The 23,358-nt window shown below is 39.2% G+C and overlaps 1 protein-coding gene across 1 annotated transcript; it reads left to right on the plus strand.

Annotated features, from left to right (window-relative positions):
- Window positions 1-9,243: 9,243 nt before the first annotated feature.
- Window positions 9,244-17,610, plus strand: LOC116558041. Its single transcript, XM_032288198.1, has 2 exons — window positions 9,244-9,348; window positions 15,515-17,610. The coding sequence occupies exons 1-2, from the start codon at window positions 9,244-9,246 to the stop codon at window positions 15,929-15,931; spliced, it is 522 nt and encodes a 173-aa protein (XP_032144089.1). The 3' UTR covers window positions 15,932-17,610.
- Window positions 17,611-23,358: the final 5,748 nt, after the last annotated feature.

Raw genomic sequence — 23,358 nt, forward strand, 5'->3', positions numbered from 1 at the left:
TGGCATGAGACCAGTGAATTGTTCAACATGGTGTGTTGAACTCAGGCTTTTATCTCTACTCTGTCCTGAAAATCCCTGATACAGATAAACATAGGTCGAGGTGACCAGAAATCTGAGGCGTAGGATCTCTGAAGGAGCATGGTTGAGAAAAGAGGCTGTAAGCAATAGGATTGCTTGAAAGTCTGTAAAGGCATAGGGAGACCCTTCTTCCCCCACCAAGATTATTTCCTCCACAAACAGCTAGGTAACACACTACCCACAATCCAGAGACAACAAGATTTACTCCTCGGTATCATTAGAGAAGCTCTGATCTTGAAGATAGAGAGACAGCTGAATAGTACCTAGGAGAAAAATGCCTTACTGCACATTGGGATAAAGGGAATACGTGAAAGTCTACGTACTGAACTTTGAGACTTCTCCTCCAGACTCCCATAATGACTGTGTTTAGGTTTCTGTCCCTCAGAGAAGATCTTAGAGGATTCCTTTTAGGGAAATTGCCTTGCATAAGGAAAAGTATTTTTATAGCTAGTGAGTACAGAGGGTGAGGGAGTGGATTTTCTAAAATGGACAGATTCCCTGCCCAATCACATCAAAAATAAGGAATCCCAATCCTTAAAAATACTGTACCCTTCAATGAAAACAGGATGCTATTTTTCTAAAGAAAAATTCAGAGAGAGAAACAAGCTTTGAAAAGTAAAAAAAAGAAACGAAAAAAAGAAATTCAATAGCAGATGATAAAAGGAAATTGAGAAGTCTCAGAAAAACAAAAAGACAAGCAGTTGAAAAATATGAGGAAAAATGTAGGATCAATTAAGGAGATGAAACATGTAATCTATAGAAAGAAAAAAGGAGATGGGGGAAGCAGGCAAAATTGTCAAAGAAAGACATTTCCCCAGTACTGAAGGACCTGAATTTCCAGATTGAAAAGGATCTAGTGAGTGCCTTGCAAAATGAATGAAAAAGACTCACACAAAAGCACTTAATCCTAAAATGTCAGAACAGCTGAGATGTTTTAAATTCCCTGAATGCTTCAGATAAAATAACAGAATCCAGACAAAAGAGCAGGCATGAAAACAGAGAAAGGCATTGGACTTCTTAATGATACTAGAAGCTAGAAGAAAATGGAGCAATATCCTAAATTCCAAGGAGAGATCATTTACAATCTAGAATTCTCAATAAAACCAACAAATCAATGAAGCCTAAGAGCAGAAGAAAAGTATTTTCAGACATGCAACATCTCAAAAAGTTTTCTTTCTATGAAATGGTTTCTCATGAAGGTACTTAAAGGTGTTTTCCACCAAAAAGAGGGCTTAAAATAAGATTGTGGCAGGCCATGTCTCACTAATGTAGGCCTCCGTAACAACTGTTTCAGTACTGAGTAGTTAAGTTAAATATTAAAAGCAAGTGCCCTTATACAAAGGCTGGAATGTAACAAAAGCCCACCAAGAGTGTGGCCTAGGCCTTAAAGCATGACAAAATAACAAAGAATTCTTAACAGGGCCCATTTAGGATTAAACAAGTTTTATTGGGGATCTGAAGAAACTCCCCAAGCAACCACAAACAAGTTTATTGGGGGTCTCAAGGAACTCCTCAAACCTCCGTGATTTAGCACTCCCTGGTGATCCTATGAAACTGTCTGGAGAGGGGCCTCGTTGCTATAGTTTGCCAATAACTCTGCCATTAGACTGGAGCTATACCCTGTCCCCTCCCAGTCTACCCACCTTGGCCAAAAAGACGACCACAGGACAACGGGAACAGCAGAGAAGCCATCCTCCAGTTGTTCATCCTCCTAATGTTCATCTTCTCAACACCTAGCCCAGGGCATGTAGCTGTCCACTGTGATCTCTCATTTGTGTAAATATTCATGTATAGATGTATTTTTACTTTTAATGTGTGCATTTGTGTTGAGGGAAGATAAATCCTTTCTGATTAAAGACTTTTTTTATGCAAAAAAAAAAGATAAGAATGGTATACCTTACAATTCCTTTCAGAGGTACACGTTCATCATTTTCATATGCTGTTATGTGAATTGAAGGATAATGCTGAAAGAAAATACATGCACAAAGAGTTTACGTTATTTTTTTTTATGTAGTTATACAAAATTATATATGTGTTTATTTTTTAATTGTACTTTAGGTTCGGGGGTACATGTGCAAATCATGCAGGATTGTTGCACAGGTACATACACGACAAGATAAGAATAGTCACCCCAGCACCTAGACCCATTTACATTAAAAAATTTACTGAGGCTCCAAAGGAAGGTGTTCAGGACTCAGACTTTAGTTATAGATTAAAAGAAGTTAATCATTGATGTCTTTAGATGAATGCACACTTACACGTAGACATATAGCTTAGAAGACATAGAAGGTCTGGAAAACTTGGTAATTTTGAGTTGGTCTGGCAATAACTTCCAGGCCTTCTCCCTGTAACTGGCTGTAGAAATAAAAACTCTCTTCCTCCCCAATTCATCTGCATCTCATTATTGAGCCACAAGAAATAGCAACCTCACCCTCAGTTTGGTCCAAGAACAAGATGAAGACATGGAATCAACATTGGAGAAAGGGAAAGAGGAATATCCAGGATGATATTAAAAGAAATTTCTAGGACAACATTTGTATCACAGGCCTAAAAGTATAGATTGAAGCAAGAGAATGAATATCTCTGGAACTGATGTCTCCAAGAAAAAAAAAATGGGGTCAATAGAGTTCCTGATGTATTTCATCACAGTAGAGCTGTATTCCTGTTCTAACCAAATTTGTAGATGACTTCGGGGTAGGCATATGAGAGATGAAATAAACAGAAAATAGCAATTATTAACCACAGGAGGAAAAATTTATTTCAAAACCAGAAACTTTATAAATGTAATCATAGTATTTCATGTAACTTAGCCTTAACATTTATTGCATAATTATCTTAATCTAAGCACTAAAATTGATTAAATGAAGAATTATAATTGTAGTTTCTATAATATTATAGGACAAGGGTAAGGGAAACTGGGTGGAAGTAATGTGAGAGAGCTAAATTCTCTTCTTCCATAGGAGGAAGTCAGCGGATAATTTCCAATATTGAAAACTCAAGAAAAGGTATTGTGAGTATGCTTCATGGTAGAAAGGGTAAATACCAGTGTTAAGAGTAGAGTTCAACTGTCAGATGGTGATGGGGACTGAAGAGTAACAGTGGTTAGGGCTGGGCTGCTGTTTTCTGTTATAAATGAAGATGTCATTTCATCTGCATTGCTTTGATAAATATAGCATTAAAAAAAAAAAAGATCTGTAGATGAGTCTGTTGCATAGCCAGGTTTGAGAGCTATTGAGAGAAAAAACAGAGCAAGGAACATCTGTCTCCATCACTGCAGACAGAATACATGTTAAAAAGGATATGCCTCATCTACGTAAGTGACATTCTATAGTGAAAAAAAGGCGGGGGGCAGGCGTCGTGGCTTACGCCTGTAATCCCAACACTTTGGGAGGCTGAGGTGGGCAGATCACTTGAGGCCAGGAGTTGAAGACCAGGCTGGCCAACATGGTGAAGGCCCATCTCTACTAAAAATACAAAAATTAGCTAAGAGTGGTGGTGGGCGCCTTAAGCCCAGCTAGGGTGGATGAAGTAGGAGAATTGCTTGAACCTGGGAGGTATAGGTTGCAGTGACCCGAGATTGTGCCATTGCACTACAGCCTGGGTGACAGAGCGAGACACTGTCTCTAAACAAATAAAAATAAAATAAAAAGGAAAAAAATTATGTCGATTATAATAATATTTTATCTTTGCTTTCTAACTTAGTTCCTCACTCAATGAATATTTCTTGAGCACCTATTGTGTACCAAAAGCACTGTTAAGAAGCTCTGAGGATACAACAAGGAGCTGCTGCCAGGACAGGGTTCCTTCCCTGAAGTCAAGTGGGACATATAGACAATAAGCAAGAAAAAGGATTAGCAGACAACCTACAGATTGTGACAAATGCCAAGAAAGAAGTGAATAGAATGACATGAGAGAGAATAAAAAGGACTAGAAAGAAGGAAACAACTAAGCCACAAGTCTTAGAATCATAGTATATAGTGGGAACTTAAATCGCTTAGCCTTTCTGAGCTTCAATTTTTGCATCTGTTAATTGCAGATAATAATTACAACGTCACTGGTTCTTAAGAGGATTAAGATGTAGTAAACAAACAAACAAAAAAAAACTGAAAGAATTTTCAATGGATAGATTCCTTTTCTGATATAAGGTATCACCCTTAGGGGAGCCATTGTCACCTCTTAATTGGCTTCCCTGCCTCCCACCCTAGGACTCTGTGGTACACATTGTCAACAGTGAAATCACCTAACCATCATTTTCATTTTGACATTCTGATCTTCAAATTCTTAGAAGTATGTCTAGTTTCTCAACCTTGGCTTCAGGGACTTTTACAAATCTACAAGCAATTTATCCAGACTTATCTCCCATCTCGCAGTTCCCTCTCCCTCTTCCTCTCCAGCAATAGAATACTTTATACTTACACATTTACTTTATTTTCTAATTTACATACAGTAAAATTCACTGTTTTTGGTGCACAGTGTTCTATAAATTTTGACCAACGCATAGCTGCATAACTATCACCACGATCAAAATGCAGAATAGTTCCAACTTTCCCACCCGCAAAATTCCTTCATGCTATTCCTTCATAGTCAACCCTATCCCCACACAACCCCTGATAACCAGTGACCTGCTCTTTGTCACTATAGTTTTGCCTTTTCAAAGTGTTATATAAATGGAATCATACAGTATATAGCCTTTTAAGCCTGACTTCTTTCACTTACCATAATGTATTTGAGATTTGTCTGTTATTGTATGTATTAGTGGTTGTTGTTGTTGTTGTTGTTTTCATGCACTGTTTGTTTATCCAAATCTCAGTTGAGGGACATTTGGTGTTTTCCGGATTTGGGCAATTATGAATAAAGTTGCTATAAACATTCACACACAAGTTTTATTGTATGAACACAAATTTTCAGTTCACTTGGCCAAATACCGAGGAGTGAAATTGCCAAACCCATGGTAAGTGCATATTCAGCTTAATAACGGCTGAACTTTTCTGAAGTGGCTGCACCATTTTACATTTCCACCAGTGACGAATGACAGTTCCAGTTGCTTTTCTCTCACCAGCACTTGGTGGTGTTATGGAGGTACTGGAGTTTGTTTGTTTTGCCATTCATATAGGTGTGTAGTGGTATCTTGCGGGCTTTAAATTTACATTTCCCTAATGACTAATACTGGTAAGAATCTTTGCATGTGTTTACCTGCCGTCCATGTGCAGTCATTCTTCTGTATTCTCCAGAGATTGATTCCAGGATACCAACTTTTATCAGAATCTGCACATATTCAAGTCACTCACTTGGCACTGCAAAACCTACTTTGTGAAATCAGCCCTCTATATACTTGAATTATGTGTCTGCAAATACTGTATTTCACTTCACCTTTGTTTTATTTATTTATTTATTTTTGAGAAGTCTCATTCTGTTGCCCAGACTGGAGTGCAGTGGTGCAATCTCAGCTCACTGCAAACTCCACCTCTTGAGTTCAAGCTCTTCTCATGCCTCAGCCTCTGGAGTAGCTGGAATTATAGGTGCCTGCCACCAAGCCAGGCTAATGTTTGTATTTTTAATAGAGACAGAGTTTCACCATATTGGCCAGATTGGTGTCAAACTCCTGACCTCAAGTTGACCCACCTACCTCAGCCTCCTAAAGCACTGGGATTACAGGTGTGAGCCACCATGTCTGGCCTCACTTAATCTTTGGTTGAAAAAAACCTGCACATAAGTGGACTTGTGCATTTCAAACCCATGTTGTTCAACGATCAACTGTTTATTATTTGGTGAAGTGTCTGTTTAAATCTTTTGCCCATTTTAAAAATTTGGTTTTGTGCCAGGCGCGGTGGCTCACGCCTGTAATCCCAGCACTTTGGGAGGCCGTGGCGGGTGGATCATGCGGTCAAGAGATCGAGACCATCCTGGTCAACATGGTAAAAACCCCGTCTCTACTAAAAATACAAAAAATCAGCTGGGCATGGTGGCACGTGCCTGTAATCCCAGCTACTCAGGAGGCTGAGGCAGGAGAATTGCCTGAACCCAGGAGGCAGAGGCTGCGGTGAGCCGAGATCGTGCCATTGCACTCCAGGTTGGGTAACGAGAGCGAAACTCTGTCTCAAAAAAAAAAAAAAAAAAAGCAAAAATTCCTTTAAAAAAAAAATTTGGTTTTGTTTTGAAAAGAAAGAAAAGCTGAAGGACTCAAACAACATGATTTCAAGACTTACTATAAAGCTATAGTAATCAAGAGAGTGAGGTATTGGTAAAAACATAGGCGACCAGATCAATGGAACACAATAAAGAATCCAGAAATATACCCACGCAAATATGGTCAGTAAATTATTGTCAAAGGTGCAAAGACAATTCAGTGGAGAAAAGACAATCTTTTCAAAAAATAGTACTGGAACAATTGGACATTGACATAGAACCATGACCCATATATTTTACCTCATATAAATATTAACTCAAAAATTGATCACAGACCTAAATGCAAAATATAAAATGATAAAACATTAAAAGAAAGCACAGAAAATCTTTGTGATCTTCAGTTAAGAAAAGTGTTCTTAAATACAGCATCAAAAACACAATACATAAAAGAAAACAGTTGGTGAATTTGACTTGATCAAATGTAAAGATTTTGCTCTGTGAAAGATACTGTCAAGAGAATGAAAAGGCAACCCACAGAAAATATCTGTAAATCATCATTACTTTCCTGTAGAGAAACACACTTTGATAAATATACCCTAAAATTTTAGTCCCCTTTGTAACTAAAAACCTGTATACATTTGCAGACACTGCATATGGATTAGATATACTGCAGCGTGTTACCATGGAATGAAATAAAACTTTACCAAAACAAATAAGTACCATGGATGGCATCATCTTACAGATCCCAAATTGCTCTCATCATGGCTTATCCCTGGGGAGGTCATATCTAATGAGGGCAGGGCTGGAAAGGAACATGTATTTTATAACTGTAGATAATATCTTGAGTGGATTTGTGAATATGTATTTGTCTAAACATACAGTTACAGAAAGTTAAAAAACATTTGAAAAAAATTCTAAATCATATATCTTATTTGGTTAATGTAGCAACTCTATTGTTTCATTTTGTTGCCACATCTACTGTTGTATTACTGTTTTCTTTTAAAATCAGAAGACTGGCAAAAAAAGAAAGAAAGAAAGAGAGAGAGGGAGGGAGGGAGGGAAATAAATTTAGCTCAGGCTATCTTTAAAAGAAATAACCAAACTTTAGGAAAAGGGGTCTGTACTTGACTCGCTCTTTCTCTCCAACTGGTTGGCATGTGAAGAGATTCTAATACCTTTTCATTTTGGTATATTAAAAATTTAGAGTCATAAATAATCATTGGGAACTCTGGAGTCCAATATATAAAATTAAAACATAATATTTCTTAAGCAATCTTTAGAAAGAGTTTCTACAGCATGCTCTGGAAAGAATGGAAACTTGGCATTACAATATGCTCCCCATCCCCAAAAAGTTATGCTGTTATGGGCTAAACTGTACTCCCCCCAATACATATGTTGAAGCCCTAATTTCCCTACCTTACAATGTGACTATATTTGGATACAGGGCATTTGAAAAGGTGATTTAAGTTAAAATGAGATGGCTAGCGTGTGACTGATTTCCTTACAAGAAGAGGAAACTGAGACACACAGACTCTAGGGATGCTCACATACAGAAGAAAGATCATCTGAGGACACAGAGAAGGTGCCCATCTGAAAGCCCAGAGGCCTCAGAGAAAACCAATCCTGCCAAAGCCTTGATCACGGACTTCTAGTTTCCAGAACTATAAGAAAATAAATTTCTGGGCCGGGCGCGGTGGCTCAAGCCTGTAATCCCAGCACTGTGGGAGGCCGAGGCGGGTGGATCACGAGGTCAAGAGATCGAGACCATCCTGGTCAACATGGTGAAACCCCATCTCTACTAAAAATACAAAACATTAGCTGGGCATGGTGGCGCGTGCCTGTAATCCCAGCTACTGAGGGGGCTGAGGCAGGAGAATTGCCTGAACCCAGAGGGCGGAGGTTGCGGTGAGCCGAGATTGCGCCATTGCACTCCAGCCTGGGTAACAAGAGCGAAACTCCGTCTCAAAAAAAAAAAAAAAAAAAAGAAAAGAAAATAAATTTCTGTTATTTAAGTCGTCCAGTCTGTGCCACTCTGTTATTGCTGCCTCAGCTAATACATACACCAAGGCATTTATTCATACTCATAATGTCAGCTCAATAATATTTTTAATATAAATGAAACATAATATTTTAAGATTGAAAACAAAGCAAAACAGAAAAACTAAGAAATGAATGTAATAGACGTGTTCAGAAGTATTAGACCAAGCATCCAAACCATAGCAGCGTGATGCTTGCAAGAGGCAATGTCAAGAGATGATAACATGTCACTGAAGGAAATTTATCACACACAAGCTAAAATCAGACAATGTTAGAGGCTTAGTGTATTAGAGACCACCCTAGCAGTCTCACGTTAACTTACTCGCCTTTTTAAAAGCCCTATCTCCAAATACAGTCACATTCTGAGGCACTCAGCTTCAATATATGAATTTTGGGAGGACACAATTCAGCCCGTAACACTTACACCTTGGGAGCTGAAGTATCTTTTTTTTTGGTCTTTTAATGTTCATGGAAGAACATGCATTTTCTTTGACAAAACTTGTCCTATTTTTTGTCCCTGAATATATAATATTTGCTGCATAGCATATTACCTCAAACTTAGTGGCTTAGAATACAGGTATTGATCGACTTACGACCTATGCAACTTACGACCATTTGACTTTACAACCACAATCGCTAGCCACGACTGCTCCACGTCTGGCAGCGCAAACGTTGCCCAGCTGGGCGAACGACAGTGCAGGCCAGCTTCCGGCAGCACTACCATCTCCGAGTGCACCATTTCAACTGTTATCCCAGACTCGGCACAGCAATTTGTGTTTTGTGTCTTGGATAATTTTCATCAAACCCCTCCCAATAAACTCCTTATACATTTCAAAGCAATGGACCCAAACATCAAACAATTTGCAAGGATTGAACGGATGGCGCACGACGTGTTTCTTCCGTATCATGAAATTTATGAAGAAAAAAAGAAACATACAATTCAGACAAAGCTCACCATGTTTATGAAAAAACCAACTCCGTTAACCCTAACTGCTGCCTCAGATGACGACATCAACGATCCGCAGCCAAGCACCAGCGGCCAATAAAATGTTTCGCACATGTTTATATATTTTGATATGTTTTGCAATTGGGAAAATGTTTCCTATGGTATTTTTTTACACCTGTATTTTGTATTTTTGTATGCACCTGTATTTTGTAATTTTGTATGTTTTGCAAATATTAAACCAGTTGTACTGGTAATGCAGTGTTTTACTTAAACCTGACGAATGTAAAAATAAGAAACAAAATGATGTAGAGATGATACAAATGGCATAAAATGAACAAAGAAAATTATGATATATAACAATAATGAAAGAAAATTATGATAAAATATGACTTAAAGATTTTTATAACATCATTTCACAGTACTGTACATATAGTCTACTCAACTTACCACCAAATCGTGTTACGACAGGTCTGTCGGAATCAATCGTGGTCATAAGTCGAGCACTAGCTGTAATACCCATTTATTATCCCATATTTCTGTAGCTCAACAGTTCAGGTAACACATGGTTGGGCCCTCTGCATAGTTCTCACAAGGCTGCCATCAAGGGTTCCACTCAGGCTATGATCTCATGCAAACTCCAGGTGTTCCATACTCACTCAGGCTATTGGCAAAATTTAGTCCCATGCAGCAATAGAACTCATGGTGGCCTTCATCTTCTGCAAAGCAAGCAGGTGAGCAATTCTCTGCCTTTGAATCTTTGCCATAAAAAGTAATGTAATCATGGAAGTGAAATCCCATCATATTCACAAGTTGCACCCATATTCAAGTGGAGGAGATTATACCAAAAGTGTGTGTCAATGGGCAGGAATTTTGGGATCTGTCTTTTTTTTTTTTTGAGACAAGAGTTTCGCTCTTGTTACCCAGGCTGGCGTGCAATGGCGCGATCTCGGCTCACCGCAACCTCCGCTTCCTGGGTCCAGGCAATTCTCCTGCCTCAGCCTCCTGAGTAGCTGGGATTACAGGCACGCGCCACCATGCCCAGCTAATTTTTTGTATTTTTAGTAGAGACGGGGTTTTTACCATGTTGACCAGGATGGTCTCGATCTCTTGACCGCATGATCCACCCGCCACGGCCTCCCAAAGTGCTGGGATTACAGGCGTGAGCCACCGCGCCAGGCCGGGATCTGTCTTATATGTGTCGTGTGGCTTTTTTCTTTTTATTTTTTGAGATGGGTGTCTTGCTATGTTGCTAAGCCTGGTCTCAAACCCCTGGGGTCAAGCGATCCTCCTGCCTCTCAGCCTTCTGAGTAGCTGGGATTATAAGCATAGTGCTACTCTGCTGGGTCTCTTGGGGACCATCTTAAACTTCTGCCTATCACAATAAGATAATAAAACGGTAATTATATAGTATAATACATAATTTCATAATTGAAATTACGTAAGTAATTTCAGTGTGATGAGTTTAAAAGTGTGTGTTAGGAATTTTCTGGTGCAAATGCCAGAAGCCCAACTTAAGCACCTTTAGGCAAACAGGGCAAAGTATTTGAAATATGTCATATATTTGGAATAAGCGTGAATAACCACAGTGCTAGGAGTTACATAGGTATGCAGAAACAATAAACCAAGGTCTAGGCAGTAGTCACAATTCACTTTCTCTCTCCCCCATTTTTTTCCTTATCCCTCATTTTTACTCTTTCATATTCTTCCTGTTACATGCACATACACATAAACACGCTAACAAACTCTGTAGAACAGTTTCTTCTATGTGGCACTGACAGTATTCAAGTTTCATAATTCATAGCTACTACTATGGAAGAGGGAAAAAAATCTTAGCAATTCTAGTTTGAAAAATTCAAAAAGGACTCCGATTGACTCCTCTTTCATATATCAAATATCAAGATCAGGCCCGGTGCTATGCCTCATAGCTGTAATCCCAGAGCTTTGGGAAGCTGAGGTGGGTGGATTGCTCGAGCCCAAAAGTTCATGACCAGCCTGGACAACATGGTGAAACCCATCTCTACTAAAAAATACAAAAATTAGCAGGGTATGGTAGGGCACCCCTATGGTACCAGCTACTAGGGAGGCTGAGGCCAAGGGACTGCTTGAGCCTGGGAGGTTGCAGCTGCAGTGAGCTATGATCAAGAGTCACTCCAGCCTAGGTGACAGAGTAAGACCTGTCAAAAGAAAGGAAAGGAAAAGAAAGGAAAAAGGAAAGGAAGGAGAAAGGAAAGGAAAACAAAGGAAGAAGGAATGGAAGAAGGAAAGAAAAAAGAAGGAAGGAAGGAAGGAAGGAAAGAAGGAAACAAATCAAGATCAGTCAAGTATCAACAGTTGGCAGAATTATGCAAAAACATGGCAGTTTCCACTGGAACTACATAGTTGAAGTGGCATAAAAGCCCGTCTCAAGGGATGGGTGCTAATCTCTACCATTGATTTTTGCTACAAGCAGCTACAGGGCTGCTTATGGCTTTCAAACAAAGGGCCGGTAGTGTGGAGATTCTATACAGAGTTTCCTTTTCTTTTCTTTTTTTGACATGGAGTCTCGCTCTCTCACCCAAGCTGGAGTGCAGTGGCACAATCTCAGCTCAGTGCAACCTCTGTCTCCTGGGTTAAGGCGATTCTCCTGCCTCAGCCACCCAAGTAGCTGGGACTACAGGTGTGCACCACCACGCCCTGCTAATGCTTTTTTTTTTTTTTTTTTTTTTGTATTTTTAGTAAAGATGAGGTTTCACTGTGTTGGCCAGGGTGGTCTCAAACTCCTGACCTCAAGTGATCTGCCCAACTTAGCCTCCCAAAGTCCTGGAATTAAAGGCGTGAGCCACTGCACCAAGCCTCTATATAGAGTTTTGTATTTCAAAACTTTAGCACCCTTTTATTACTAATTTTTTTCTAAAAGATTGTTTCTAAGTTATATTTTCATAATTAAGATATTCTAAATGTGCTAGATGTACTCACTATTGGTAGCAGGTTATCATGGAGTTTACAGGTGGTTTTAATGGAATCCATGTGCCTCAAAACTGTATGGGAAACTGGGCAATTACATGAGCATATAAGAGGCACAGTTTTCCGGGGGAAATGGTTAAGACTCATTTGGCTCTAGAGCAACCCTGCTTGGTTTAAGTCACAGCTCAGTCACTTGCTACCTGGATAATCCTACTCTGGTTACATAACCTGTATGCTTCAGCTTTCCTCACCTGTAAAATGAGGATAATAATACAAAGAAATCTGAAGGCTTGTCTTGAAAATAAGTACACTAATAGGTATAAAGGATTTAGAATGGTAAGAGTTTAGTAAACTTTAGCTATTGTTAGTTCAACAGCACTCTTTTGATTCCTATTAGAATCCAAATGCCAAAAAGGTTAAAAATAACAGATTTGAAGAAATCCTTTTGTAAATCCTTTTTAAAATAAACTTTAGTTAATCACATCCACATGTATCTGTTTTCTGATTCCAGATGTTCATATACCAGGCTTCAAACCACAATGCAACATTAATGACTATGAAGATTACCTGTGTGAGAAAGACCTACCAAAAACTCTTATAAGCAAGGTTTGATTATAAAGAAGCCAAGGCAATCTTTGTAAATCCTTTTTCTTGCAGAGTGAGTCTGAGCTTTTGCTACCTATTTAGTAATGATAATCAATGCCCACATTTAGAGTAACCTCTTTAGTACTTAGTCCATCATCAATGGTATGAAATACACAGAAATTACTTTCCTGATAGCATTTATACCTTGCATTTAGTCACTAATAATCTTTAACTTCATCTCCTCTTCCTCAACTCTGGGGGAACGACTCAAAAGGTCCAAAGGGGTCTATGGGCCAGTGTTTCACTTCCTTCTAAACAAATGTCAGCTGGGCCTCTGCTTCTTCACAGGCTTCTGTTGGAGAATGTTATCATATGTACTACTGTTCCCTAATAAAAACTAATATGTACTGAGCACTTATTTTATGCTTAGTTATATACCAAGTGCTTTTACACTCACCATCTCATTTAAGTCTTAAAAAAAACCCTGTGGGGTTGGTACTGGTATTATCCCTATTTACAGATGTAAAAAATGAGGCAGATAGAGGTCAAATCCATGATTCACAGTCTCACAACTTTTTAGTGTAGGTATTGTGATTTGAATCCAGGTAATCGAATGCAACAGGCACATTCCTTAACCATTATCTATGCTGCCTTGCCAGTTAGGTCTTAAAAAGAAGAAGAGTGATTGTGAGAGTAAGGAGGGATGACTAACATCCATGCAAAATGACAAAAACAGTAGAGAAGATTAGATCTTTTAAAGTAAAAAGTAACTTGGCTGATAGGCAAACCCAAGTTTGAGAACTTGCTCCACAACTTTCCAGCTATATGACCTTGAGGAAGTTACTTAGCTAAGTTTTAGTAATCTAGCTTGTAAAATGAGGGCAATGAAAGCACCAACTTCACAGGGTGGTTGTGAGGATTAAATGGCATCATGCCTGTAAAATGTTTATCAAGGTGGCTGGCATTTAATAAACACTGCATAAATGTTGCTTGCTGTTATTATTATTTTCAGTATTTTATTCTACCTGGGCTTCTCAGCTTCAGACACCCTTTTTCTTTCTGTTTTTGTGGTTTAAGTACAGAGCTGTGTTGAACTAGGGTTGAGTCTTACTAATTCAAGCTCCAGGCAACCAGATCTTCACTTTCTTCCTGCAATTCTATTTGCCACCCACCTTATCACTACTGATTTCGTGCCAGATTATAGATTTTCATTCACACATTTTAATTTAGAACCTTCCCTTTTATCTGTTTTTCAAGCATATTGTGTTAAAATTCCCAAATGACACTCTCAGAGTTTGCTACAAAGTCCTTATGATAGCTTTTAGAAAACTCAAAGTTGTTCTTAGGGGAACAATCATAGCTTTGCATTTCGTTGCTGAATAGAAAATCTGGAAGAACAATATCAACTTTTAAATGAAATTATGTGCCTGGAAGGGGAGTATAAATATAAAAAAAGGAGAGCACCTCATTATCATTCTTTCAAGCTGCTGGAGTGAAACTTGAGTCATTGCAAATTCCAATATCAAAAACTCTCTTGGATATACTAAAGAACACCATTATGCACACAGCAATAAAATGAGGATGTTATTCGAGGGAGCCACTAAGAATAAAAAATAGCCAAAGCAAATTTCTAAAATGAGCAATACAATAGGCTCGTTAATAATTATTGCGAAATAGGTCTAAAATTTTCCAACTGAAACTGAATTCCTTGGGGTTCTTCACCAGCCAGGGGCATCATCTTTTTTTTTTTTTTTTTTTTCTGCTTGCAAGAATTTTCTACCTATAACTGTCTAAACACAAAGAAACATTTGATTTCGGTATTGATATTTATCAGAGTACTCTTCAAAATAAGTGAAATTAGGCTTCTTTTTACGCTGGGGAACCGGCAAACGGCTTTTGAACGAAGAATAAGCATATGAAGAAGTCATGCTTCACCATTTTGCTGTAATCTTCTAAACTGCCTTCATGACGTAAAACTTTTAATTGCAGAACATTTAAGAATTATTGAATGTCTCTTCAATAAAGCTAGTCATTAAAGTTTATTTTTTAGTTGATAGTCGTATATTTAGAAATATATATACCAGTTCATTTTCTCTTGCCGTTTCCGTTTACCTCATACAGAGGTTTCAAGTGGGATCTCTGCCACATTCACATTCAGAGATTTCGGCCCTAAGAACTGTTCATTTTTAATGTTTGTAGTTTCAATGGTTTAACTTTTTCTTTTTTCTGATTTTTTTTGCTGTGTAATTATAAATTATAAATTTCTGATTTTATTAGCTGAGTAGGCTACAGTATAGATAATAGAGCTAGTGTTAGATCATTTTTAAAGCCTTTTAGGTCTGTATGGAGGGAAGAAAGAAAAGGAAGTCGGGGAGTCCCCATACCCCACACTCTGTCCAAAGGTTAGGAAATTGCGGTCAGGCGTTCCTTTCCTTGGCTTCCACCATCTGAAGGCGTCTATAGCAAGAATTAGAATCAAAACCAAAGAAACAAGAAATCAGCTGAAAATAAAACACTAAGAAATGGTAGTTTATTTTCTTTTGCCATGCTGCAAAGGAGAGTCGAATTTTTCGCAAAAGCTGATGGAGCTGCTGGCTGAGTTTTTCCGGAGCAGGCAGTAAGTGCATCCCCTCCTTCGCGCCTTTTCCCAGCTCCTGCCCAATTAGCTGACTGAAGGCTGATGCAAGGCCTGCGCCTCTCCCAGACTCCGGCCAGGCCCCGCCCAGCGCAGAGGTGGGCTGCTCCCGGCGGGGGGCTGCCCAGCCCCAACCACCGAGAAGAGGCCCTCTGGTGTCCTAGAGCGGCCACAGGCCGCTGGGCCGAGTTGGAGAACACCGGGTGCCTGAAGCCGTTTCTGTGGTCCTGCGCCGTCTCCTGCGTTCCAGGAGCCGCCACCTGATTCCCTACGCTAAGTGCGGCCCTCTGGCGGAACCGCGTCTGTGGCGAGGAGCGGGGTTCCAGCCTGCTGCGCTGACACGGCCCCTGGCGTTTTCCGTGCTGGCCCTGGGTCGCCCTCGACGCTGCTTCCCGCCGGGAGCCTCCTTCTCACGGCAGAAAGGAGCTTCACCTGGGGCGGCCGGCGGGGAACCGAGAAGAGCCCGCCGGGGAAGTGAACCGGGCTGGCTCCCAGGCCCGGCGCTGCGGCTCTGGGGCCGCCAGACCTCCTGCGGGTTGCGTTTCATTCCTCGGTTTTCTAGACCCCAGTTTTGGGGTTGAATCCTTGCTGTGGTTTTGTAAGAATTAAATGATAAGGCGAACACCAATCATTGCTGCTTGCTGGGTGCTTCCTGTGGGCCTGGCAATATTAACGGCTTAACCCGAACTCGTTCCTGCATTCATTCGCTACTCGTGGGCCTTTCCTATCAATACTGCAAGGTGCTGGAGGGGCCCCCACCCTTTGGTCAGTAAAACTGCCAGGGTCACTGACCTTCTGAAGACGTTGAGGATGAGAGGTTTGTTGGAGTCCGGAAGTGGAGACAGACTGAACAGTTAACTACAAAACACGTTTTAAAATTACAACTTTGAGAGCCGATAGCGGGAGACCCCTTTGGGGAGGGGTGGAGGTGGGGAAGAGGAGGAAAGGAAAGGCTTCCCTGAGGAGGTAACGCTGCAGCTGTGACCTGACAGATGGGGCCGAACCAGCTGGACTCGAATTGTGTTTCAGGCCTAGGGAATAGCATAAGGACTCAAGCTGTTTCCTTCCAGGTTGAGTCCCTATGCTCAAACTGGTATTTGGCACACACCAGTAGTGGAACGCCACTCAATGCCTTATTCTCTTCCCCTTCTCTCAGCTCTGTCCCCTCCACATAGTAGGAAAATGAAGCTGGTAACTAATTTTGGCCCGAATAGTCCTGTTATTATATCTGTTATACTCCACCATGCGGGCTCTTCCTAACTCCTTTTGATCAAAATAGATATTTTTGAAAATGTGAAGAAAGCAGTATCGTATCTTGTATGGTTTCTCATTGCCTTCTAAATCAGATATAAACAACAAACTTGCTTGAGGTGTTCTCTGTCAAACCAAGGACCTACATTTAATTCCAGCTTACAGTCTGCTGCACCCTTTTGCTATCTTCCTTAGTTGATGTTGACTCCATTAGGAACCCTGTATTCAGCGTTGAAAGCATTGCATATTCTGAAGCAATTGTGTTCTTACTCAGCACAGGCATTTCTGTTATCCCAAGAATCTCCCTACCTCCAGAACATGTTTACTCCTTAATCACTTCCTGATAGTAGAGAAGACTACTATTACTCTAAATACTGTAGTTACAATTATTGAATATAGGCACGTTTTTGAATTAGAAGAATCCTATCCCAATCCAAGGTATAATTTGCTGATCCCATACTGATTCCTTTTCTTCCCACTCCGTGTCCTTTCATCTGCTATTTTCGAGTCCAGATGCCAGCCAGGCATTTGAGAACCATCTGATGGTAACAGGACGGAGGCTGACTCAACTTCACTCCACCACCTGCCTTCCTGCCTTCAGGGAGATTTTGTACATAGCTTGTCCTTTAACTTCTGCTTGTTACTGTTCACAGCACTGTGATTCTACTTTAAGCACATTCATATTCATTACTTTTTTTCCTCCTCTTTCCTGTTTATGATTACAAAGGTGCTTAACCTATTTTATTTCAGAACCAAAAAAGAGATCGAATTATAATGATAACATGAGTATAGTATTATACTAAAGGATACTAGTAAGACACTCAGTTCCTGCTTTGTTCCCATAATATTTTGTGAATATGTCTATGATAGTATTTAATACATTGCGTTATGACTAGTTGGTTGTGTCATTCTCCACTTATTAATTAGACTTCTTTGAGGATATTTAAAAAATTTTTTTTCTTCATTTGTTCTTGTACTTAGCTCAATGCCTGGCAACAAAACAAAAAAAATCATTGTTGAATCAGTTTTTAAGTGAAATAGGGGTAAATGGGAGGCCCCAGTCTTTGAAAATGCCTACAGATCCCCTTCAGAATCCTCACACATTTTCATCAATCTTCTTACCCTGTAAATAAATATACTTTCCTCAAATATTAAAGATATTTGTAAAATAAATGTTATTCAATTTATTTTTTTCTATTACAGTGGGGTGTGTGTGTATATGTGTGTGTATATATATGTATATAGTTGTATTTAAACTAGGAGAAAAGGAGCAAGTCTGTGAAATATCATTTCCCCATTTACCAACAAGACGATTATCTCAGAAGGTTAAAATGTGAGAGAAACTAGTGTTCAAATCCTGCTCTTACTGATGCCACAGCCAATGTTCTATCTTTGGTAGAAATCAAACTGTATTTTTCTTATTGTTCAAGTAATGTAATTAACTATAGAAAAATAAGAAGTCACAGATGAACGAAATAAAGCAAAAGTAAATAATATTCATCCATGATTTCATCATTCCAAGCCAACAATTGTTAACATTTTTGTGAATACATATATATAAACACACATTACATATGCACAGTTGTTTTGGAGTTTTTTTACAAAACGGAAATCACACAAATTTTAATCTTTTATAATCTACTTTTTTGCCTAACAATATGTGATAACTCCTGTCTCTTGATTCATTTATTTGGGTTTTTCATCCTGGGCACTATTTACATATTGGGCCAGATACTTCCTTGTTATAGAGGGTGATAAAAATTCTTTGCTTGACCAAACTTTATCAAGGCTCCTGAATCTTCTTCTAGGCCTGTCTGTATACTTTCTTGTAAAATCAGACTTAGCAACAAACCTTTTTCCTCGGTTTAGTGACTGCCCCCCACCACCTGAATCCTTGATATATGATCACCATCGATATGTTCCTCATCCTCCAACATCCTTAGATGAATTCTCATAACCCTAGCCTGTCATCAGCAAGAATCCTGTTCGGTTGTGTTAGCCAAAGTCCTCCTTATCCTTGATGCTTCCTCTTAGCAGTTTTCTATTCACTTATCCTACCCTGTTCCTTATCTATAAATTCCCACATTTCCCATGCTGTATACAGAGTTGAGCACAATCTCTCTCCCTAACTGCGAAATCTTATTGCAGTGGTCCCTATCCCTACGGCAATGATCTTGAATAAAGTCCTTGCCGTGCTTTAAGAAGTGTCATTGATTTCTTTTATAGGGCCTGTCCTATGCAATGTAGAATATTTAACAGCATCCCTGGCCTTTATGCACTGTATGCCATTAATACTACCCCTTCTTCATTGTGGCAAACATAAATGTCTCCAGACGTTGCCAAATATCTCCTGGAGGACAAAATTGTCCCTGGTTTGTTCTAATATTAATCATTTCTCTTTTCTTGACACTTGCCTACCCAATGACTATTAGAAACTCAATAGTAAATGTTTCACATTTTGCATTTTGTTGTAGAAATAGTTAATACCAAGTTAACAGAAGTTTTACAAAATTAGGTGTTTTAAACTCTTTATTAAACTCTGAAATAATGCCTCCAAACTCTGGAATGCTTTTTCATCTTAGAGTGTACCCTTTTTATGACCTGTGGATTTCTTATTTAAAATTTAAAAGTTAGCTTTGAGTGAATGAAGCATAAATTATCTTAAAGCAAAGGTATAATAACATTATGAAAAAGTATTAAGACTGATAGCCTTTGGGAGAAGTGAATTTGCTAAATGAGTGACTTTGATAAAATTTTTATGCACAGATATATGTACTTGGTTGATTTTTATCATTGCAATGTCTTTTGTATCTTTGATTTTCAGAAGATTTCTACAATAAGTACATTCTTACACTAAAAATTCTTGAACATCTTTCCAAGTTTAAAAAGTCAGAAATTTTTAGAAGCTGTTATACTTTACTTTTTCAAAAATGTTTTTGGCCAGGCACAGTGGCTCACACCTGTAATCCCAGAATTTTGGGATCACAAGGTCAGGAGTTCAAGTCCAGTGTGGCCAACATGGTGAAACCCCGTCTCTACTAAAAATGCAAAAATTAGCTGGGCATGGTGGCACATGCCTGTAATCCCAGCTACTCAGGAGGCTGAGGCAGGAGAATTGCTTGAACCAGGACCTGGGAAGTGGAGGTTACAGTGAGCTGAGATAGGGCCACTGCACTACAGCCTGGGCTACAGAGTGAGATTCTGTCTCATAAAAAAAAAAAAAAAATTTTTTTTACTTTTTTTTTTTTTTAAAGATGGGGTTTCACCATGATGGCCAGGCTGGTTTTTGAACTCCTGACCTCAGGTAATCCACCCACCTCAGCCTCCCAAAGTGCTAGGATTACAGGTGTGAGCCACCGCGCCCGGCTAATTTTTTTACTGTTAAATGAAAACGCATTATAAACAATTGTATTAAAAATGCAGTTTAATGAATTGCTATAATAGGAACACTGTATAATCACCAATGCACATCAAGAAGTAGAATATTGGTAGGGCTCAGAAGCATCCCTACCTCCATGCCCATCCCCAGCTTCCTCTCTCTTCTTAAGTGTAGTTCCTTCCTGGTACTTACGGGTAATATGTAGTCACTTCATTGTTGTGTTTATTCTCTATTTTTAATTTTAATTTTAGAGACAGGGTCTCAATCTGTCACCCAGCTGGGAGTGCACTGGCACCTCAGAGCTCACTGCTGCCTCACACTCCTGGGCTCAAGTGACTCTCCATCTCAGCCTCCCAAGTAGCTGGGATTTTAGGTGTGAGCCACTACGACTAGTCCTTTTTTAATCTTTCACCACAAAAATGTGCATCTGTTTACACTGGAGTTTAGTTTTGCTTGTTGTTGAAGTTTATATAAATGGAATTATACACTATGTGGTCTTCTCTAGCTCAAAATTATGTTTACAAGCTTCATCTGTATCATTGTGTATATTACATTTTATTTATTTGCACTGTTGTATTGTTTTACAGTCTACGAATATATCGCTACCCTTGATGAACATTTGCTTTTTTCTGGTTTTGGCCAATGATAATGCCTGTTGATACACATGTGCCTACATTTTTGTTGCCTATATATCTAGAATTAAATTGGTGCATTTAAGAGAATACATTCTACAAATTTATAGCGAAATACCAAACTGTTTCCCAAAGTGGCTCTCCACTTATATCTCCACCAGCAGTTCATGAGAGTTCTTGAATTTTCATATTCTTGCCAACACGTGGTATTTTTAGCTTTTTTTATATGTAGCCATTGTGGTGGGTTTCTAGTGGCTTTAATTTGTATTTTCCTGATTCATAATGAGGTAGAGCACCTTTTCATGTGTTTATGAAAAGATATCCTCTTCTTTGACATCTGGTCAAAATGTATCCTAAGTGTCTGGTCAAGTTTCTTGACCATTTTTCTATTGAGCTTACCTTCAATCTTTTTCTTAGTATTTTGTAGTAAATATTTTCTCAATATGAGTTATTTGTGTTTCATTTCATTTCATGACTTGTTTCTTTACTTTTCAGTTTTCAACTTTTCTAAGTACTCTGTATTAGGAATATGTCTTATGCATAACATTTAATTAGATTTTGTGGCATAATTCTTCTGAAAGTCATTCTGTTTTCATAGGCAAATGTATTGATATAATAGACATCCATTTTACCTTTCTTGGTTTTTATCTTTTATTATGTGATTGATATCTTTTTTATGTTTGTATTTTATATTTATATGTATTCCTACTAAAGATGTAAAAAATTGCATTCTATGTTGTTTTTCGGCTAGATGTTACCATAACTTTCTTTTTCTTTCTTCTTTTTTTCTTTTCCTTTACTTTTTTCTTTTTCTTTCTTTTTTTTTTTTTTTTTTTGTTGTTGTTGTTGAGACAGGGTCTCCCTCTGTCACCCAGGCTGGAGTGCAGAGGAGTGATCATGGCTCACTGCAGCCTTGACCTACTGGGCTCAGGCAATCCTCACCTCAGCCTCCCGAGTAGCTGTGACTGTAGGTGAGTGCCACCCCACCCAGGTAACCTTTTTTTCTTTCATTTTTAGTAGATACAAGGTTTTACCATGTTGGCCAGGCTGGTCTCAAACTCCTGACCTCAAGTGATCCATTTGCTTCAGCCTCCCAAAGGGCAGGGATTATAGATGTGGGCTACCATGCTGGGCCCACAGCTTTCTATAAACTATTTTATTCTCGCCGGGCGTGGTGGCTCATGCCTGTAATCCCAGCACTTTCGGAGGCCGAGGTGGGCGGATCACCTGAGGTCAGGAGTTCGAGATCAGCCTGACCAACCTGGAGAAACCCCATCTCTACTAAAAATACAAAATTAGCCGGGCGTGGTGGCGCATGCCTGTAATCCCAGCTACTGGGGAGGCTGAGGCAGGAGAATCACTTAAACCCAGGAGGCAGAGGTTGCAGTGAGCCAAGATCGCGCCATTGCACTCCAGCCTGGGCAACAAGAGCAAAACTCTGTCTCAAAAAAAATAAAATAAAATAATTCTCTATTTCTTTTCAATATACATACTATGCATATATATATATATGCTTCCCCACTATGAACAAAAGGTCCTTTTTATTTCTATTCTCTGCCCTCTAAAACCTGAGTTAAACTGTATTTTTTATATTCTTCTAATGTTTACTTCTATATCTTTTTTTTTTTTTTTTTTTGAGACGGAGTTTTGCTGGGATTACAGGCACGCGCCACCATGCCCAGCTGATTTTTTGTATTTTTAGTAGAGATGGGGTTTCACTATGTTGACCAGGATGGTCTCGATCTCTTGACCTTGTGATCCACCCACCTCGGCCTCCCAAAGTGCTGGGATTATAGGCGTGAGCCACCACTTCTATATCTTGAAATGTGGTTCTATATTTATCACTTGATCTGTCAGCTTTAAAACCTAACTTTGTAATCTCAGCTATAACTTAGAGAAAATCAACATGTTACATACTTCCCACCTTTTTACTCTTTTTCCTCTCCTCTTTTGTGAATTATAATTATTTCTATATTTACTATAGCCCTCATGGTTGTTTTATTCTTAGTCTTAAATTATGTTAAATGGGATCACTGCTTTCCACAGGTACTGTTGGAAATAATGTTAGTGTCCCAGTGTTGTTAGGATGACCAAATGAAAAAGAATCAACATTCATTAATTTTACTGAGAATTCAGTGTATTGTAAGTCCTGTGCCAGGTATCTGGGAATATAGAGGGCAACAACATTGTCTCTGCTTTTAGGGAGCTCCCATGCCCATGGAAGTGAGAAAGAATTTCAGTCCGGTGTGATAAGACGTGTACCAGAGATAAGTACCCTGTGCTCCACACCAGAGGGAAGGTGTTCCTAACTCAAGCTTGGGGATACCGAAACGATCAGATTCCAGGAGGAGGTGCTACTGATATCTTATTCATGTGTCTTGAAGCATGAATAAGATACCGCTGACTGATAAAGGGATGAATGGAATTATTGGTCCAGAAAACAGCAATGGCAGAGGCATGGGAGAGAACCATGTTCAGAAATTCGTAGTAATCCTGGACTTAAGTGTGGACTTCAGCTAGTGTGAGTAGGGTAAAGAGAAGCAAGGGAACTAAAGAAATGGGCAAGAGGGCATTCATGAAGGCTGTATGGAACTACTGTGGGGTCTTAAGTACAAAAGGGACTGACTGGATTTGTATTTCTGAATAACATTGGCAGCAGCAAGTGTGGACTCAATGAAGCCAGGCTGGAGGAAGGAGATGAGTTGCATAGTCACCACTCCCAAACAAGGTGATTCTTTGTGAGACT

This window comes from Sapajus apella, unplaced genomic scaffold (assembly GCF_009761245.1).
Source record: "Sapajus apella isolate SASKATOON/1434 unplaced genomic scaffold, GSC_monkey_1.0 scaffold1, whole genome shotgun sequence".
Lineage (NCBI taxonomy): Eukaryota > Metazoa > Chordata > Mammalia > Primates > Cebidae > Sapajus > Sapajus apella.